A 17,012-nucleotide genomic window follows, 5' to 3' on the forward strand; every position below is an offset into this window, starting at 1 on the left:
ATACGAGGTATGTCTATGGATAATGTGATATCCTTTTTTGTTTTTATTCATACAAATACTTATGTCATTCGTTTTTAAGGAGTTAACTGCAGGCAACCCCCATATAACTTATTTATTATAAGCATCAACTATCAGTTTAAGCCTAAGCCTACTACTTTTTTGCAATGAACTATTTTTGAGTTTCTACATAAATTAAATATTTTATTATACATAATAAAAGAAAAAACACATTAAAACAATGTATATAAATATTGTTTTAAAAATAATTTTATCATTTTTAGTTTCCAATTGATGCTGTCTTTTTAAGTTGGTCTTGTAGGTATTTTTCGTCAGCTAAAAATTCCATTGGACCAACAGGTTTCATTGTATTAATATCAAAATTATAGACGCATGGTATACTGTTTGGTATATTAATGGTACTGATTTTTTCATCTGAGATCCCTGAAAGCAAAATAAGGTTATAGTTAAAAATTAAATGGGTTTTCCTTAACTAATTTAAAGAGATATTTAAAGCAAGGGTTCAAAAACATTTTTGAAGAGTTACTCATAAATTAAAAAAAGAAAAATAACGATAAAAATATATAAACCAAACTGAATTAAGTTTCTAATAAAAAATTATTTTGTGAACCATCCTAACTCAATCTGATAGATTCGCCTTCGCATTGTTCAGTACTTTTTTCGAAACTCAATAAAACGACTATTTAATTCGATAAATTTATTTAGACATTCATTAAAATATGTTGGTGTGAATGTGACAATGCCAAATAATTTCTTCAATCTTAAAGAAATTGCGAATAGATATGTACGTATGTTTTGTGGGTAGGTATACAAATTGATTTATTTGTAACGCCAATTTGAAAATCTCTCATCCAAATCATCACATCTGCAAATGCCTTAAAAATAGCATTTTAAAAAGTGATACAAATTACTTTTGCAATTAAAAATAAATCATTGAGGTATAAAATGAAAATGCATTTGCAAATAAACAAATGTCTACATGCATGAGAAATATCAATAATTTTGTAAGCGTTATTTTAATGATGAACAGATTTTATTAACCTACTCGTACATATACTTATATGTATATAGTTATTTCTTTGTAAGTCTTGGCTGATGAGTAAATAAGAAATAAATTAAAAAAAAAAAAACTTAATAAAATAAATAATTCGTGAATTTATTTATTTTATATTTATTTATTTATTCGTCTTAAAAGTTACGACTTATAATTATACATTGCATTAAAATAAAATACATAAATTACTTATAACATTATAACAAATTTAATAATTTATATTTGAAAACATTTCTATTAATATTAAAACCAATTGCAAAACCATATTCATTAAAATCCATACAAGCTCTTGTGATAGGATTATACTTAGCATAGCTAGTACTGTGGTAAGAAACATTTAAAAAATCACAGTCACGAGGGCACAAGTTTTTTGAAGGCGCATAAATAAAAAACATAGATAACAAAACTCGACAGTAAATATTAAAATTCAAGACATCAAAAGCAAAAAGTATTGAGTTTAATTTTCTTCTCTGCGCAAGAGGTTTTAGGTCAATTAAAATACACCTTGTCTCATAAGATGGAACATTTGTATAACCAAATATTTTTCGTAAGGCAACCTTTTTGAACTTTTTCCATACGAAAAATGCTAGACGCGGTAAAGGGGCTCTAAACAGTTCAATATTCTAAATGTCGGACGAGACTAGAATAAAGAGCTTTTAATGTATAGGGGTCTTCGAAATCTTTTGAATTTCGAAAAGCAAACCCTTGCATAGAGTTTACTTTGGAGATCGCATGGTCTATGTGATTTGAGAAATTTATTTTAGAATCAAAGATTACGCCTAGATCCTTATGGCTATCAAGTCTTTGTAAAATGTTGTTTTCAAGTTTATTATTATAATATAATGCGCTCTGTGATTTCTAGAAAATGTCACAACGCTACATTTCTTTTTCTTAAATTAAAGCCCATTGCTATTAAACCATTTAGTTAAATTATTTAAATCAATTTGAACTTTTTTTGCATCGTTAAGTGAATTTATGGAACTTAATATTTTCAAATCGTCAGCAAATAGAAGACATCAAAAAAAAAGTAAGATTTAATGGTAAGTCGTTTGTAAAAATGATAAAAAGAAGTGGTCCAAGGTGGCTACCTTAAGGAACACCTGAAAAAATTTGTGTTACTGTGAATAAGATTATACAATTTGTTTTTTTTTTTTTTTTACTATAGCTTCGAAAACCTTAGGAATTAATTGCAGTCTTGCAATTGGTCTGTAATTTTAATGGAAATTTTTGTACCTGATTTATAAAGGGGAGTTATTATAGAGTATTTCCATTCATCTAAGAATTCATCATTACTTAAAGAAAGGTTTAATATTATACAAAGTGGTGTAGCAAGTATATTAGCACAAGTATTTAAAAGAATTGGTGGAATATTGTCTGGTGAAGTAGAAAAACTTTTTTTAAGAGATAAAAGTACTTGTAAGACATTGTCTACAAATAACTGCAAATAACCAAGATCAACCACAGGATCTGAGTATATTGTGTTAGTATAGTCTATTTGAGAGAGAATTTGTTGTAAAACATGCTGCAAAAGTTCAAAAATTAAAAATCTATAAGGCCTATTTGCTGAAACAAACTTAAATATTTTGTAGTATTTTCCAAGCGGGCAAAATAAAACACTTTATTTATTTAATGCTAGACAAACCAAAGTGGATATATATTTAATGCTCAAACAGTTATGAATTCAAAAATGCCACACAGTCCAGTTCAACTTACTGCTGTTTAGTTTCAGTTTAATGCTGTTTAGTTACATCTTAAGGGTGTGTGCACACGAAGTTGCACTACATGTTTATGTTCTACATAAACGCCTATGTTGTTACTCTACGATAACTGTCACATAAGAGCTCATGTTCAACTTAAGTTTCGTTCCAGAAAAGGGTCCTTAAGCAGAAGAAAAAAAAACTTTGAAAGAAAACCCGAACCGTTTTACAGGGTTTTAACGGGTTTTTATTCCTTGAATCTGAACTATAAGTATGGGTTATTGTTAAAAGAACACAGCTTGCTAAAAACAGTAGTATTTTATTGGCAGCTGGAAACATTCCTCTTTCGAACTCTATCGTCTTTCATTGTATTGTCAAAAATCGTATGAAATATGAAATATGCATATTAATATTTTGAACTCATCTTATTATTCTTTTTTATGTACAAAATTTATTTTTAGGAAAGTTGGATCATTACTTTTCATCAGTTTAATAATATATATATTCCGTGTCTTATTCTCTTTAATCTGTCCCGGTGTAGCTGTGACTTAAGATTTTCTGTAGCTTAAATAATGAGGGAAATAATCACATGGTGACTTTCTAGACTTTTGTTGGAGGAATAATCACATGATCGCATTCACAAAGCTAGTGGCTACGTAGTTAAGGGGTTTTGATTGACTTAGTCTAACTACAAAAGTAGTTCAAATTTCCCCTTCTGCTACAAAGTTAGTGAAGAATGATTTTGACGTTTCACAATCAGCTGCTCGGTAAATAACTCGAATTCAAAATTAAATAAATCGTTCAGTATTTAAATACTAATATAAATCATTAAAATTGTGTTTTAAATTTGTTTGTATTGAATTTAAAAACACGAAATATAAGTTAAAGTTATCAAATCAAAAATGTTTCCTATTTTATATATCTGCATTTGTCAATAACATGACAGTCCCAGATTGACTAGTTTTCTAGTGTAGTTTTGCTAAGCTAGTTGAATTTTGACTACGTAGCGACTAGCTTTGTGAATGCGACCATTCATTTTAATTTTAGTTATATTTCCAAACAAAAAAATTAACGTCGACTTTAAAGCCCAATATCTCTTTTATATGAGTTAACTTAGGAATATTAATATTGTCAAAGTTTAAACTAGCAAAGTAAAATTATATGAACATTACGTAACAAAAGTTAAAAACAAACTATGTTCTTTTCTTATCCCGATTTAAATAATTCGGCATTTCAAAACGGATACGAGGTCTGTTCTTTCTCTATTTGGTTAGTTTTATTGACTTCAAAATTTTAATACTGTTCACAATTTTCTTTGTAAGTTAATTTTAAGTCTTTAAATGGTTTGGCCGATGGCCAGACTGACATTTACACTTTAATTTCAAAAAAAAAATATAATGCTAAAGAAATATCTAATAAAACGTTTTCAACAATTAAATTTAACAACTTCCCACCCTCGTTCTTCGTTCATCAATTGTATGGTTTCCTCTAAACTGAGTTCATCAATTCTAAAGTATCTATTGCGGAATTCTTTCAGAATTGGACAAACTCCCAAAAATAGAACACGTCTTCACGTTCTCTTCGCTTGCATAGATCACACCATAGAGGAAGATCTGGACGATGAGAAATAAAGTTTAAGATGAGGAGCTCACTTCTGACTTTAAAGATTGTACTAATTTCGTGTATGGTGTGATCGGCCAAGAAGTAGGTCTTTTTTTTAACAAAAAGTGGTTAACTTTACTGTAGTAAGATATTATGATGATTTCGCTTCCTCAGTCAACTGATCTACCAGGACAATTAACCAAAGCACACATCCTGTACAGTAAGGTCGTGATTATTGTAAAACCGCATTTAAGTGCTTATAAAAAAGAAAAAATTACGTGACCTTAATCCAATCGAACAACAAAAGGATGAACTGGGACGTAGAATTCCTTAAAATAACTTTCGAAACAGTGAAGACTTAAGACCAGCCTTCAAGCGCCAAAGTACTGAAGTATTTTAAAAAATTGTCTCTTAAATACTTCGAAAAGCGATTAAATCGCAATTAAGTACTAAATATCAAGTGTCCGATAATGGGTAAGGTGTTAAATTAAATTGTTATTAACTTCCCATAGGAAGTTATTGTAATGGGTTTGATTTGTCAAATTGAAAATTTTGACATCTCTCAACATTTCAAGGTCCCTAGAGTCGAAATAAAAGATTTTTAATAAGATGTCTGTTCGTACGTCCGTACGTTACTCAAAGTTGGTAAAAATTGAATTTCGACTCAAATATCTTTTCAAAAATTTGAGATTATGGCTTCCAACGTATTTTATTTTTTAAGAAATATTGTTTTCAACATATAGACAAATTTTGAGAAAAATCAAACTGACAACTTTTTTACAAAAAATAAACCTAAACAAACAAATTAATAAAAGTTGATAAAAATTGATTTTCGACTCGAATATCTTTTCAAAACTTTGAGATTATGGCTTCCAGCTAATTTTAACTTACAAGAAATATTGTTTTCAAAATTTTAAAAAATTTGAGAAAAATCGAATAAAAACCTAAAAAAAAATAAAAGTTGGTAAAAATTGATTTTCTACTCAAATATCTTTTCAAAACTTTGAGGTATTGGCTTTAAACTACTTTTATCTTTTAAAAACCATTGATGTCAACACTCAGTAAAATTTTTAGGAAAGTCTATTTTTTACAAAAAATAAAAACCTAACAAAAAAACAATACTAAACTTGGTAAAAATTTACTTACTATTTAAAAAGCATTTTAAAATTAAAAATATTATCTTAAAACTCTTTTTATTTCACAGAAATTATTGTTTTTGATATTCAATAGTTTTTCTTTGATAAAAATCCAACAGTCCGTTTTTTTAAAAAAAATCTATAAGAAATAGTACGAAAATTTGGTAAAAATTGATGTTCGATTCTTGATTTCTCTCAATTGTAAAAATTTAAGAAATGCTACTTAAATTGGTAAACATTTGTTTTCGACTAAAAGTCTATTTAACAAAAATATAGATTTTCAAACTAAACTATTTCTTGATATGAAAAATATTGTTGGTAATTTTAAAATTTGTAAGAATATCAACTAACAACTTTTTTGACCCAACACAAGAACCTACAAACTTTTAAGCAAGACAAATAGACAGACGGGACGGGAAGTGTGGGTCGCATCCCAGCCTCTTTTTTTTGGTTTAATTAAAATAAAAATGTGTTTAAATGTCTTATATGTCGTAGGTAGGTAGGTAGGTAGAAATGGCGATCTCAAGGCAACCTAGCCTGAGATCCAATTAGCGCTGTAGTGCGCCGTTTTGGTACCAAAAACTCGTTTAACCTTTGATTGAAAGGAATAGATTTATAGAGAAGCTTCATAGCGATTACGTTAGAGCCATTTTGTCGCATTGAGAAAAAAGATTAGGTCTCTAATCTTTGTCTCAGATAGCTCAGCAAGTTCTTGAAAGAATGCTCTTCCAAAGTATTTCTTTCTATAGTTTGCCAAAGCAGGACATTTGCAGGAAATGCAATATCGTTTCACTTTCTCTTTGGTCACTACAGCTACGGCAAAAGGTGTTGTAAGAGATACCCAACTTCTCTGCATGAACTCCTATAGGCCAATGTCCGGTACAAACCGCAACAATCCTGGCTATGTTTTGCCTTGGCCTGCATAGAAGATTGTTTGTACGGGTTTTGTTATAGGTGGGCCATATCTTCCTAGATATAATGCAGTTGGGTAAATTGCTCCACCTTCGGTTTGATTCAGTTTGGTAGAAAGAAACGATTTTACCCTTCATAGCACCAAGAGTAATGTTAACCATTTCCGCAAGTGAGCTACCAAGGGCCGATCCTTGCCTGGCTAGCTCGTCAGCCCGTTCATTTCCCACGATACCACTATGGCCCGGAACCCAGATCAGGGTGACACCGAGGTTAATATTCATGCTCTCAAGCTCATCACGACATTGCTGGACCAATTTAGATGAGGATGTGGCCGAGTTAATGGCTTTGACAGCTGCCTGACTGTCTGTAAAGATAGCCGCATTTTGGTTTTGTTTTCGGCTTTGTTTAAATATCTTACATGCCTCCCTTATTGCCAGCAGTTCAGCCTGAAAAACGCTAGCAAAGTCAGGAAGCCGAAAGGATTTGGCTACATTTAGGGACTCAGAAAAGATTCCAGAACCAACTCCGCTCTCCATCTTTGAGCCGTCGGTAAAGATGGTTGTGTCGAAACCTATCGACAAGATGCCATCCTCCCAATCTTCTCTGGATGGGAAAATAACCTTAAAACCCTTACTAAGGCTCAAAGTAGGAGTGCAGTAAGCAGTGTCTACCGAGATAATATCTGAGGGAATCAATTTCGTTGTGTTGCTGTGACCATAAGGTTTTGACAGCCAGCTGTTTGATTCCTTCAGCCTAATAGCGCTGCAGGAAACTATGTATTTAATAAAAAGGTCGATTGGTAGAAGATCCAAAATAACGTGTAAGGCGTCCGTTGGGCAAGTACGCATGGCCCCTGTGGTGCCCACACAAGCTGTTCTCTGAACCTTCTTTAGCTTATCAATATTATAGGCTTTGCTAAGAGCAGGCACCACACAGTCGAACCATATGTTAAGATTGGACGTACTACGGCTGTGTACGTCCATAAAATCATTTTCGACTGAAGTCCCTACTTTTTGCCGAAAGTTTTGCTGCAGGCGTAGAAGGCAACACAGACCTTCTTAACCCGTACTTCAATATTTAGTTTCTAGTTTAGTTTAGGGTCGAGTATAACTCCCAATTTTGCACTGGAAGACAATGATAGGATTTGACCGTTGAGTCGAGGTAGCGTGAAGGGCGGTACTTTAGTTTTGGTGGTAAAGAGCAACAGTTCAGTTTTATTTTGGTAACTCCTAATCCACAACTCGTGGCCCAGCTGCTAACTTTCTTCAAAGCTGACTCCGTGATTTCACTAATCACAGAGGTGTACTTTCCTGACACCAATAGCACCAAATTATCCGCGTAGGCTACCGCCTTCACTCCACATCTCTATAATTTAACGAAAATTGTATCCATGACCAGAATCTATAGAAGAGGCGAAAGGACACCATCCTGGAGTGTTCCCCTACTCACGTGTTTTGTTGCGATTGTATTGCCTATTGATATTGGTTGTTTGACAGATTTACAATTTGGAACAATTTGGCTGCATTCAATATCGTGTTCGATAGGTTGATTTTTGGATACCTTGTTGATCGAGTTGGATAGCTTTATTGAGATAAAAACAACTTTCAGCTGTTCGCAAAAAGCAGAGAAACATTTCAGCTTCGAAGTCAAAATTATCGTGAGATTTTTTTATTTCTAATTCCTTCTCATCAAAAATTGACCCGTGTTCTTCAAAAACTTTTGCCATTTCTTGAAAAATGTTTATTCGCCGGGTTTTTGGGTCTCGGAGCTGGCCCTTTATCTTTCTGCACTCCTCCAAGAAGAGCAGAATAGCTTCTTCATCGTATATTATGAACAGAACATCCTCAAATACAACTTCAACTAAGATGTTGTATTATTTTGTTTACCAACAAATACAAAAAGCTGAAATCAATTTTCAAGTTTCATGAAATTCAGCCATGTGTTGAATAAGCTGTTCTGTCAGATACTTTCATATGTACATACCCCAGAAATTCTTGGATACCTTTGGATTCCTTTTTTAACATCTCAGCTGTTACTTTGCGTAAAACACTAATAAAAAGGTATCCTGATACCCTATCGGTCTGAGATTGAACGCAGCCAAATGTACCAGTAAATATAAATATTATTGACAATGTGAATTTTTTCGATTTTATGAAGTAACAAGTACTTATAAGTTGAAAAAACGGTTTAGATCAAATATGGCACACCATGCAGATCGGTTTTACGGAGGTATCCATACTACTATCCAAAATTTTCCCGACAACAGCAGTGACGAAGATCTATCGGATGATGAGCACGAGGTGAACAAAAATCTTCCGGCACTATATATTCCAGAGTCTGATGAATCCGATTGGGAATCAGAGGATAATATTCCTCTATCCCAGATGATACCTCCCTCAAGTAGAAGTGCGAGAGCTGAAAACCCCCGATGGCGGGATGGGTTTTTGGAAAAAGGTGATCATGAAACCGCATTCACAGGTGATACGACATTACCTGAGGAAATAAGGAGCTTGGATACGCCAGTACAATTCTACAAGTACTCGTTTACAGACTAAATGTTCAAATATATAGAGCAAGAAACTATCCGATACTCCTGTGAAAAACGTCCCGAAAAGATTGCCCATATTACAGCAATGGAACTTGAACAGTTTGTTGGAAAATGCCTGTACATGTCCATCGTACAGTTACCATCAACTAGGTTTTATTGGAATGAAAGCCTAGGTTACCCAAAAATTAACTCGGTAATGGCATGTAACCGCTTCGAAGAAATAAAAAGATTCATACATTTCAACACCAAAGTACCCAAAGGACATGATCCCCTTCACAAAATAAGACCATTCTTGGACCAAACAAGGCAGAGACTCCTTACTGTCCCTAGAGAAGAGTATATGGCAGTAGATGAACAAATCATACCAATCAAAAGCAGATGTATGCGGCAATACAACCCAAAAAAACCACACAAATGGGGATATAAAAATTTTGTTCTCAGTGGTAGCTCTGGATTCAGCTACGACTTTGAACTTTATACTGGAGCCCAAGGTCATGTACAGTTGGTAACCGATTTGCCAAAGATTAGTACATCCAGTGACGTTGTTGTTTGACTGACGAGAACTATTCCCGACGGATATAACTACAAATTATTCTTTGACAACTGGTACACGTCCTTACCGATGTTGACTTATCTTGCAAAGAAAGCGATTTTACCGCTAGAAACAATAAAAGCCAATCGGATTTCGGGATATAAAGTTCCTACCGAAAAGGAATTGAAAAAAAAAGGAAGAGGTGCAACTGTGGAAAAACTGGTGACAATTGATAACCTGGATATTTCTGTGGTAACATGGTTTGACAAAAGAATTGTGAACCTTGCTTCGACATATGTCGGCAGCAAACCGTCTTTTGAAGTACAACGCTTCAACAAAAAAAGAAAAGAGCTACCAAACTGTATCATGTCCAAAGGCTGCCATGGCATATAATCGGCATATGGGTGGAGTTGATCTGTTGGATGCTCTTCTTGGCTACTATAGAATACAAATTAGATCAAAAAATTTTACCACAGGATATTCTTCCACATGATCGACATGACAGCCATGAATGCGTCGCTATTGTACAGACGAACTCTTGATTGTTCTGAGGCGTGGCTGCCACTAGCAGATTTTAAGTGCGCGGTAGCCGAAGATTTATGCCATGCCCGCAAACCAAGTACAACAAACATGGAGAATAATCTACAATTGAAGAAATTGAAGGGACCTGTTGCCATAATGCCATCGCAGGACGTTCGATTAGATCAATTAGATCACCTTCCTGTTTGGACCACAAGAAAGCAGTGTAAGGTTCCAGACTGCCCTGGAAGATCTTATGTGGAGTGCCGAAAATGCAAAGTAAATCTTTGTTTGAATGAGAAAATAAACTGTTTCACGATATTCCATACTACATAGTTTTTTGATTTAATTTATTGAAAAATGTTTTGTTTCATTTCTGCTCAATGTGCCATATATGATCCAAACCGGAAATCGCAAAATTCTCCACTTTTTTTTCAAAAAAATCTAAATTCCTGAAACACGTGTTTTTTAATTATAATTAACTATCACATATATTTTTTTCATGAAGAAAAAAAAAATCCAGCAGTAAAGGGTTAACTTTTTGGTCCGATAAGAAAGCCTGTTGATTTATGTATGTAAAGAGTGCATACAAGAAAAAAATTGAAAATAATTGTGTATAATAGTTATAACATTTTATTTTCCCTAAATGCATACGAAAAATAAAAACAGGCTGGGATGCGACCCACACTGATAACTTCCCATCCCGTCTGTTTGCGCACTATTTTTTGTAGATTTTGTTTTTTATGAAAAAACGGACCAATACCTCAAAGTTTTGAAAAGCTATTTGAGTCGAAAGTAAATTTTTATAAAGTTTTATTACAAAAGTAAAAAACTACCAATTCGATTTTTTTCAAAACTTTACTGAATGTTGAAAACAATATTTCTTATAAGATAAAATTAGTTTGAAGCCAATATTTAAAATTTTTAAAAGGATATTTGAGTCGAAAATCAATTTTTACCAACTTTTGTTAATTTTTTTCGGTTTTTAATTTTTTGTAAAAAAACTGTCCATTCGATTTTTTTCAAAATTTTACTGAATGTTGACAACAATATTTTTTGAAAGATAAATTTTTACCAACTTTTGTTATTTTTTTTCGGTTTTTAATTTTTTGTAAAAAAACTGTCAATTTGAATTTTCTCAAAATTTGTCCTAATGTTGAAAACAATATTTTTATAAGTATAAAATAGTTAGAAGCTATTATCTCAATTTTTTGAAAAGATATTTGAGTCGAAAATCAATTTTTACCAACTTTTATACATATTTTTTTTAGGTTTCTATTTTTTGTAAAAAAAACTGTCAATCCTTCGTTGCACAAAATCGTTTTAGAGATGAAATATTGATTTAAAAAAAAAACCGTTATATTGATTTTTTTCAAAAAATATAGCTGTTTGGTATCACGTTACAATATATTATATAAAATTTAATTCAAGTCTCTAGCGTTTTTGGTTAGTAAGATATTTAGGGTTAACCAAAATTTTCACCTTTTTTCAAACTGCTATGGTAAAAAAAACACCCACGCGATTTTTCTGAGAGCCCTTTCTGCATCTTTCTGTCTTATTATCTGTATAACAAAATTTATTTGAAGTCGATATCTCTTCTGGTTCTTGAGCTATGGAGGACGAAAAAAACAAACGTACGTACACACGCACATCTTTCTAAAAATCTTTTATTTCGACTCTAGGGACCTTGAAACGTCGAGAAATGTCAAAATTTTCAATTTGACAAATCGGACCCATTACAATAACTTCCTATGGGAAATTAATTAAGTAGTGTAGTTTTCAATTTTGCACTAACATTTGATAAAGTTATTTTTAAGTGCTTGCTTTTAGTTTTTCAGTTACAAAAATCTCAATTTTTTTTAATAAGCTACGACATTTCTGGTCTATAGGTCTTGTTTGTTTAAGATCAAATTCCGCATGTACAGTTGTGTTCATAAAAATAGCAGTGCTCTCCAAATAAAACAAAAAGGCCTTCAATATCAACGTTATAAAATATTTCATTAAACTTCTAATAACAAACTAAAATATTTTATTCATAAAAACATAAAATAAGTATTATTGATTTTTTACCGTTACCTTTGTCACAGTAAAAACTGTTTTTAAATATATGGCTGTTCATAAAAATAACAGTGCATGACAAAGTACTAGATCTATTACGTCAGAAGTAAGAAAAAATGAAAGAAGTTATATGAAAGTATACAAATAATGTTTTATGAACTGCGTTCTAAACATCCCCCTACAAATTTTCGATGAGTTTAAGGTCGGGGGATTAAGCGGGCCACTCCTAAACGGATAACTTCTTCTGCGCAAACCATGATTTTGCATTTTTTGACGTATGCTTTGGGTCAAAATCTTGTTAGTATACCCAAACCAACGGCATTTCCTCTTCAGAATAGTATAACATAACCTTCTCGAGAATTTTCACATACTTGGTTGCATCCCTTATACTCCCGATGGGATTAATAGGCCTGACCCCGTAGTATGGGTCATAGTCTTGTTGGTATACCCAAACTAACGGCATTTCCTCTTCAGCATAGGATAACATAACCTCCTCGAGAATTTTCACATACTCGGTTGCATCTCTTATACCCCCGATGGGATTGATAGGCCCGACCCCGTAGTATGAAAAGCAAGCCCATATCATAATTTTTACTCCACCATGCTTCACTGTTTTTATAGTGTACCGTGGATCGTATGCTGCATTTGGCAGTCTTCTCACATATTTTCGACGACCCTTGGACCCAAAAAGGACGACTTTGCTTTCACCGCTCCACACAACATTCCTCTATTTATCTTTTGCCCAATCTCTATGTGTTTTAACAAACTCAATTCTCTTTGCCACATGCCTTTTCGTAAAGAATTGTACCTTGCGTGGACTTTGGGCTGTTAACTTCGCTTATAAAAGACGTCTTCGTATTGTGACAGCGTTAACAGGCACTTAAAGTCTATTTCTTATTTTCCTAGAGCCTATGAAAGGGTTCTGTTTTGCTAACTGAACAATTTTTTTTATAGTTCTCTCAGTAGTCATCCTGTTTGGGCCTGACGTTTTCGGTTTATTTTTCCATTTTAAGGCTTTACTGACCATTTCTGCTAAGCAGCCCAATATGTCTTGAATATTTTGGAAGGTTTTTCCCTCCAAACGCAGTTTTCGAATAAGTTTTCGAATTTCTTCGGGACTGTGTCTTGACCGTCCCATTGTTTATTTTTGAGCTAATATTTATTAATTTTTTATATACTAATAAGTTACAAATACTTAAAATTAAATAGTAAAATAATTACTTACCGAAAAATAAAACAAAATGAATTTTTAACACTTTTAAATTATAAAATCAAAAACACTGCTATTTTTATGAACACTCTATATCCAGAAAGCTTGAAATAATTTTTGTTCACCGGGAAAAGTAGGGTATAACTTTAAGCTAAAAGTCTCTTATATGAAAACGAAAGACCGTTGCAAATAACATGTTAATTTGTTTTTAAGAACTTCTGTTATTTAAATAATTGACAATTTTATAAAATTTGACCAGCACTGCTATTTTTATGAACACAACAACTGTACCTACTACATGGAACAATTTTAAAAATAAATATTGAAGCTTTAAAAAGTAGTAACGTGATATTTATTTTGTTTCAAGTTTAAAAATCAATAATTAACGACCGTAAATAATTTAAATAGTAACAACTATTAAGAGAATGATAAAGAATAACGTTACACACAAATATGCATGTAAATTTGATTTGTTTCCAATAATTCATTAACTGCACTCAAAATAGATAAAGTAAATGATGTCATCAAATTTTCTTTAATTTGTGTCTTATTTAAGAATAGAACGTAGAAACGTATGCAGGTACGTTTGCTTAAAAAATGTGTGTGAAGTCTATCATCATCAATTCCATATGGCTACTTTTATTATGATTATACAGTTTAAAAGACAATGGAGCTTAACATAAATTATGTTAATATAATATTTATAACACCTATAGGTAGGTTTAAACTTAAACAAAACAATAACAGAAAAACTTACCTTCAATATGTTTCACAATAGCTCGTATTATTGTTCCATGTGCCAAAACTAATACTCTCTTCCGGCCTTTAATTTCTGTAACAATTTCACTCTCCCAATAAGGCACGACTCGATGCATAACCGATTCAAGAGTTTCAGCATCAGGAAACTCATCAGCTGGGATGTCAGCGAAATTCGGATTATTTCTGATTGCAGCATAATAAGGACTCGATGTATCCATAATTGGTGGTGGGACATTAAAGCTTCTGCGCCAAATTTGTACCTGTAGGATAGAAAAAACAATCTTAAAACTTTTATACATTTTAATTGTTGATTTTGAAAAACAACCTTTTCTTCGCCATACTTCTCAGCCATTTGTCTCTTATTGAGACCAGTTAAGTCTCCATAATGTCTCTCATTTAATCTCCAATTTGAACGTACTGGAATCCTCGAGCACTCCAAAGCATTCAAGACGATTTCCAAAGATTGTTGAGCACGCTTCAATGCCGATGTAAATGCTACATCGAATTTCAAAGAGTGTTGTCGTAGAGCTGCAGCTGAAATAGCAGACGCATCCGATTTACCTAGAGTCGAAAAACAAAACAAAAACACAATGACATTGACATTGTGATTGTGGTGTGGTGAGCTATGACTTGCGAGAACAAAACAAAGAATCTAAATAAAAACACGCAAATGCGATGCGTTTTAACTCGACGACGCGACGCTCTTACCTTTTTCACTCAAATTCACATCGTGCCATCCACAAAATAAATTTAATTTATTCCACTCACTTTCGCCGTGTCGAAGGAAAACAACTTTAACGAGTTCCATTTTTTAACCACCAATCCACCAACCACTAGAAACACTACATTCACATTTACTATAAACTGGAGACTAGGTATATCTTTAACATCAACCGGAAACTACTGCTTGCGCGTCCGCGTCCGTTTAAACACAAACAGAAACACTTAAAAGTTAATAAATTAATGTGATGTGGTGGATTTGATATGTGATATGTGAACTGTGAAGTGAATAAAGAGCCTGCAAGCTGCAAAGAGTCCAAGCTCTTTAGTCTTTTCGATTCCAACTGAGAAAAACAAAAAATCTATTAAAAGTGCAAAGAAAAAGATTGATAAATAGAAGAGGAACGAGGAGATTCGAGATGAGGTTGAGAATTGAGATTGACGCAAGGCGAAGGCGAAGGCAAGGCACTCCAATGACAAACTAAACTAGAGGTGGTATAAACATTGTACAAGCTAGAACGAGACACAATAATGGTTCTTTTCTATTACAGAACAAAAACAAAAAACACCCAAACCCAAAAGACTTCTTATTTCAGCTTTCAGCACACCCAGCGAGCGCTCAAATAGGTTGAGTAGGATTTTATTTTCATGAGAGTGTAGGTATAGAATCGAGTGTTATTCTGTTTCCGAGCCGAGTGCCGACTTCTACTGGGCTTCTTGACTATGTTTACGGTTCGATTAATTGGATACAAGTTATATAGGGGTTCTATTTATTACGGCCACGACCAATATAAGGTAGTGGCTCTGATTCTGGCTATTGAATATTGAATTGAATTGAATATTGATATTGATATGACACTAGGTATGGAGGAGAGAAATGTTGTTTTGTTTACATTTACATTATTGTTATTTTTAAAAAAGGAAGAAAAACTCTGTAGCGGTGTTTTGGCGTTTGCTGACTGTTGGCTCTAGTGGGTGTTTTTTCTTTAGCCAATTTGATTCAAATGTTAGTACGTAAACAATAGTAGAAAAAGAGTGACATTATAAAATATTTATTATTATTATTATTTATTTGCAGATACACAAAAGCTATTTGGTAATTTGTTAAAAGTTTTTTTTTTTTTTATTTTTACAGAGCTTAGCTGCGAGGACTATTAGCTCTGATATTAACATAATCAAACTTTATATTGGAGATTTCATATGAGTTCATTAATTATTTGGATATTTTTTTTAAATTTGGAGTTTTTATATATTAAGTTTTTTGAAATTGCATTTAATTGTTTTTTTTTGTTTCGTTACAGTTTTTAAAAAAATGTTGTAAATTGCGTGTTACGTTACAAGAGGAGCATTCGGAAGTGTTTAGTTTTTTAAGAAGATGTTCGTGTGTGATTGAAGTGTGTCCAAGTCTTATAATAAATAAATTAGCTGGCGCACCAGTCCATGAAGAACCAGGGCCTACTGCCTAGTGACTTACAACTCACAACCATTCCTGTGTGTGAGTAATGTTGTCAGAGATGTAAGGGACCTACAGTTTATATGCTGGATCCGAATGGCTAATTTGAGAAAGCACTTTTCATGACAAGAATTACTCTTAGAAGATTTGCCAATTCCTCGCAAGAGGCAGTACCCGTGAAAAAAAGTTAAATGGCACAGCCAGGGATTGAACCCAAAGACCCCTTGGATGACAGTCCTCGAGGATGGGATCTATCGCTGTTGATTTTCTTATTAACTTCCCATAGGAAGTTATTGTAATGGGTCCGATTTGTCAAATTGAAAATTTTGACATTTCTCCACGTTTCAAGGTCTGTTTGTACGTCCAGCAACTTTGTCCGCATTACATATTTTTTTTTTGGATAGTAGTATTAAAAAACCTGAGCTGTACATTACATATTTTTTTTTTGGATAGTAGTATTAAAAAACCTGAGCTGTACTTTTTTTACGTATGTTTTTACACTTCAGAATTTTCAGAAAGTAGTAAGCTTATAGGAAGCGTCAAACTACGATCAGAGGCTCATCATAAGTGCATGTGTGAGTTGTTAGTAAAAAATAATACAAATATAGCCTAACACACGCACAAAATACAAAACAAAATTAGCATTTAACTATTACAGAACAAAAAATAAAATGAGAACGATTACGATAGTGGAGCACTGGTTCTAAACAATGATTTTAATCCCACCTTATTTAAATTTAAATCTATCGATGAACAGTTTAAGTTATATAAAATGCTCATTCGACTTAAAGCTT

At 32.8% G+C, this 17,012-nt stretch overlaps 2 protein-coding genes and 1 long non-coding RNA gene across 3 annotated transcripts in view; 1 reads left to right on the forward strand and 2 right to left on the reverse strand.

Annotated features, from left to right (window-relative positions):
- The window catches only part of LOC129938986 (alpha-1,6-mannosyl-glycoprotein 2-beta-N-acetylglucosaminyltransferase), a 100,588-nt gene extending 87,041 nt beyond the window's left edge, over positions 1-13,547 (reverse strand). The window contains exon 1 of the mRNA XM_056046941.1: positions 13,302-13,547. The gene's annotated coding sequence lies outside the window, so the exon portion shown is untranslated. The remainder of the gene's footprint in view (positions 1-13,301) is intronic.
- On the reverse strand, positions 156-15,126 carry LOC129939314 (phosphoglycerate mutase 2-like). Its single transcript, XM_056047324.1, has 4 exons — positions 14,754-15,126; positions 14,371-14,606; positions 14,044-14,305; positions 156-441 (listed from the first exon to the last, which is right to left on the reverse strand). The coding sequence occupies exons 1-4, from the start codon at positions 14,851-14,853 to the stop codon at positions 278-280; spliced, it is 762 nt and encodes a 253-aa protein (XP_055903299.1). The 5' UTR covers positions 14,854-15,126; the 3' UTR covers positions 156-277.
- Positions 15,115-16,370, forward strand: LOC129939403 (uncharacterized). The gene is made up of 5 exons (XR_008780542.1): positions 15,115-15,257; positions 15,317-15,627; positions 15,687-15,771; positions 15,844-15,861; positions 16,067-16,370. It is a non-coding gene; the product is annotated as an uncharacterized LOC129939403 (long non-coding RNA).
- Positions 16,371-17,012: the final 642 nt, after the last annotated feature.

Source organism: Eupeodes corollae, chromosome 1, assembly GCF_945859685.1.
Source record: "Eupeodes corollae chromosome 1, idEupCoro1.1, whole genome shotgun sequence".
Classification (NCBI taxonomy): domain Eukaryota; kingdom Metazoa; phylum Arthropoda; class Insecta; order Diptera; family Syrphidae; genus Eupeodes; species Eupeodes corollae.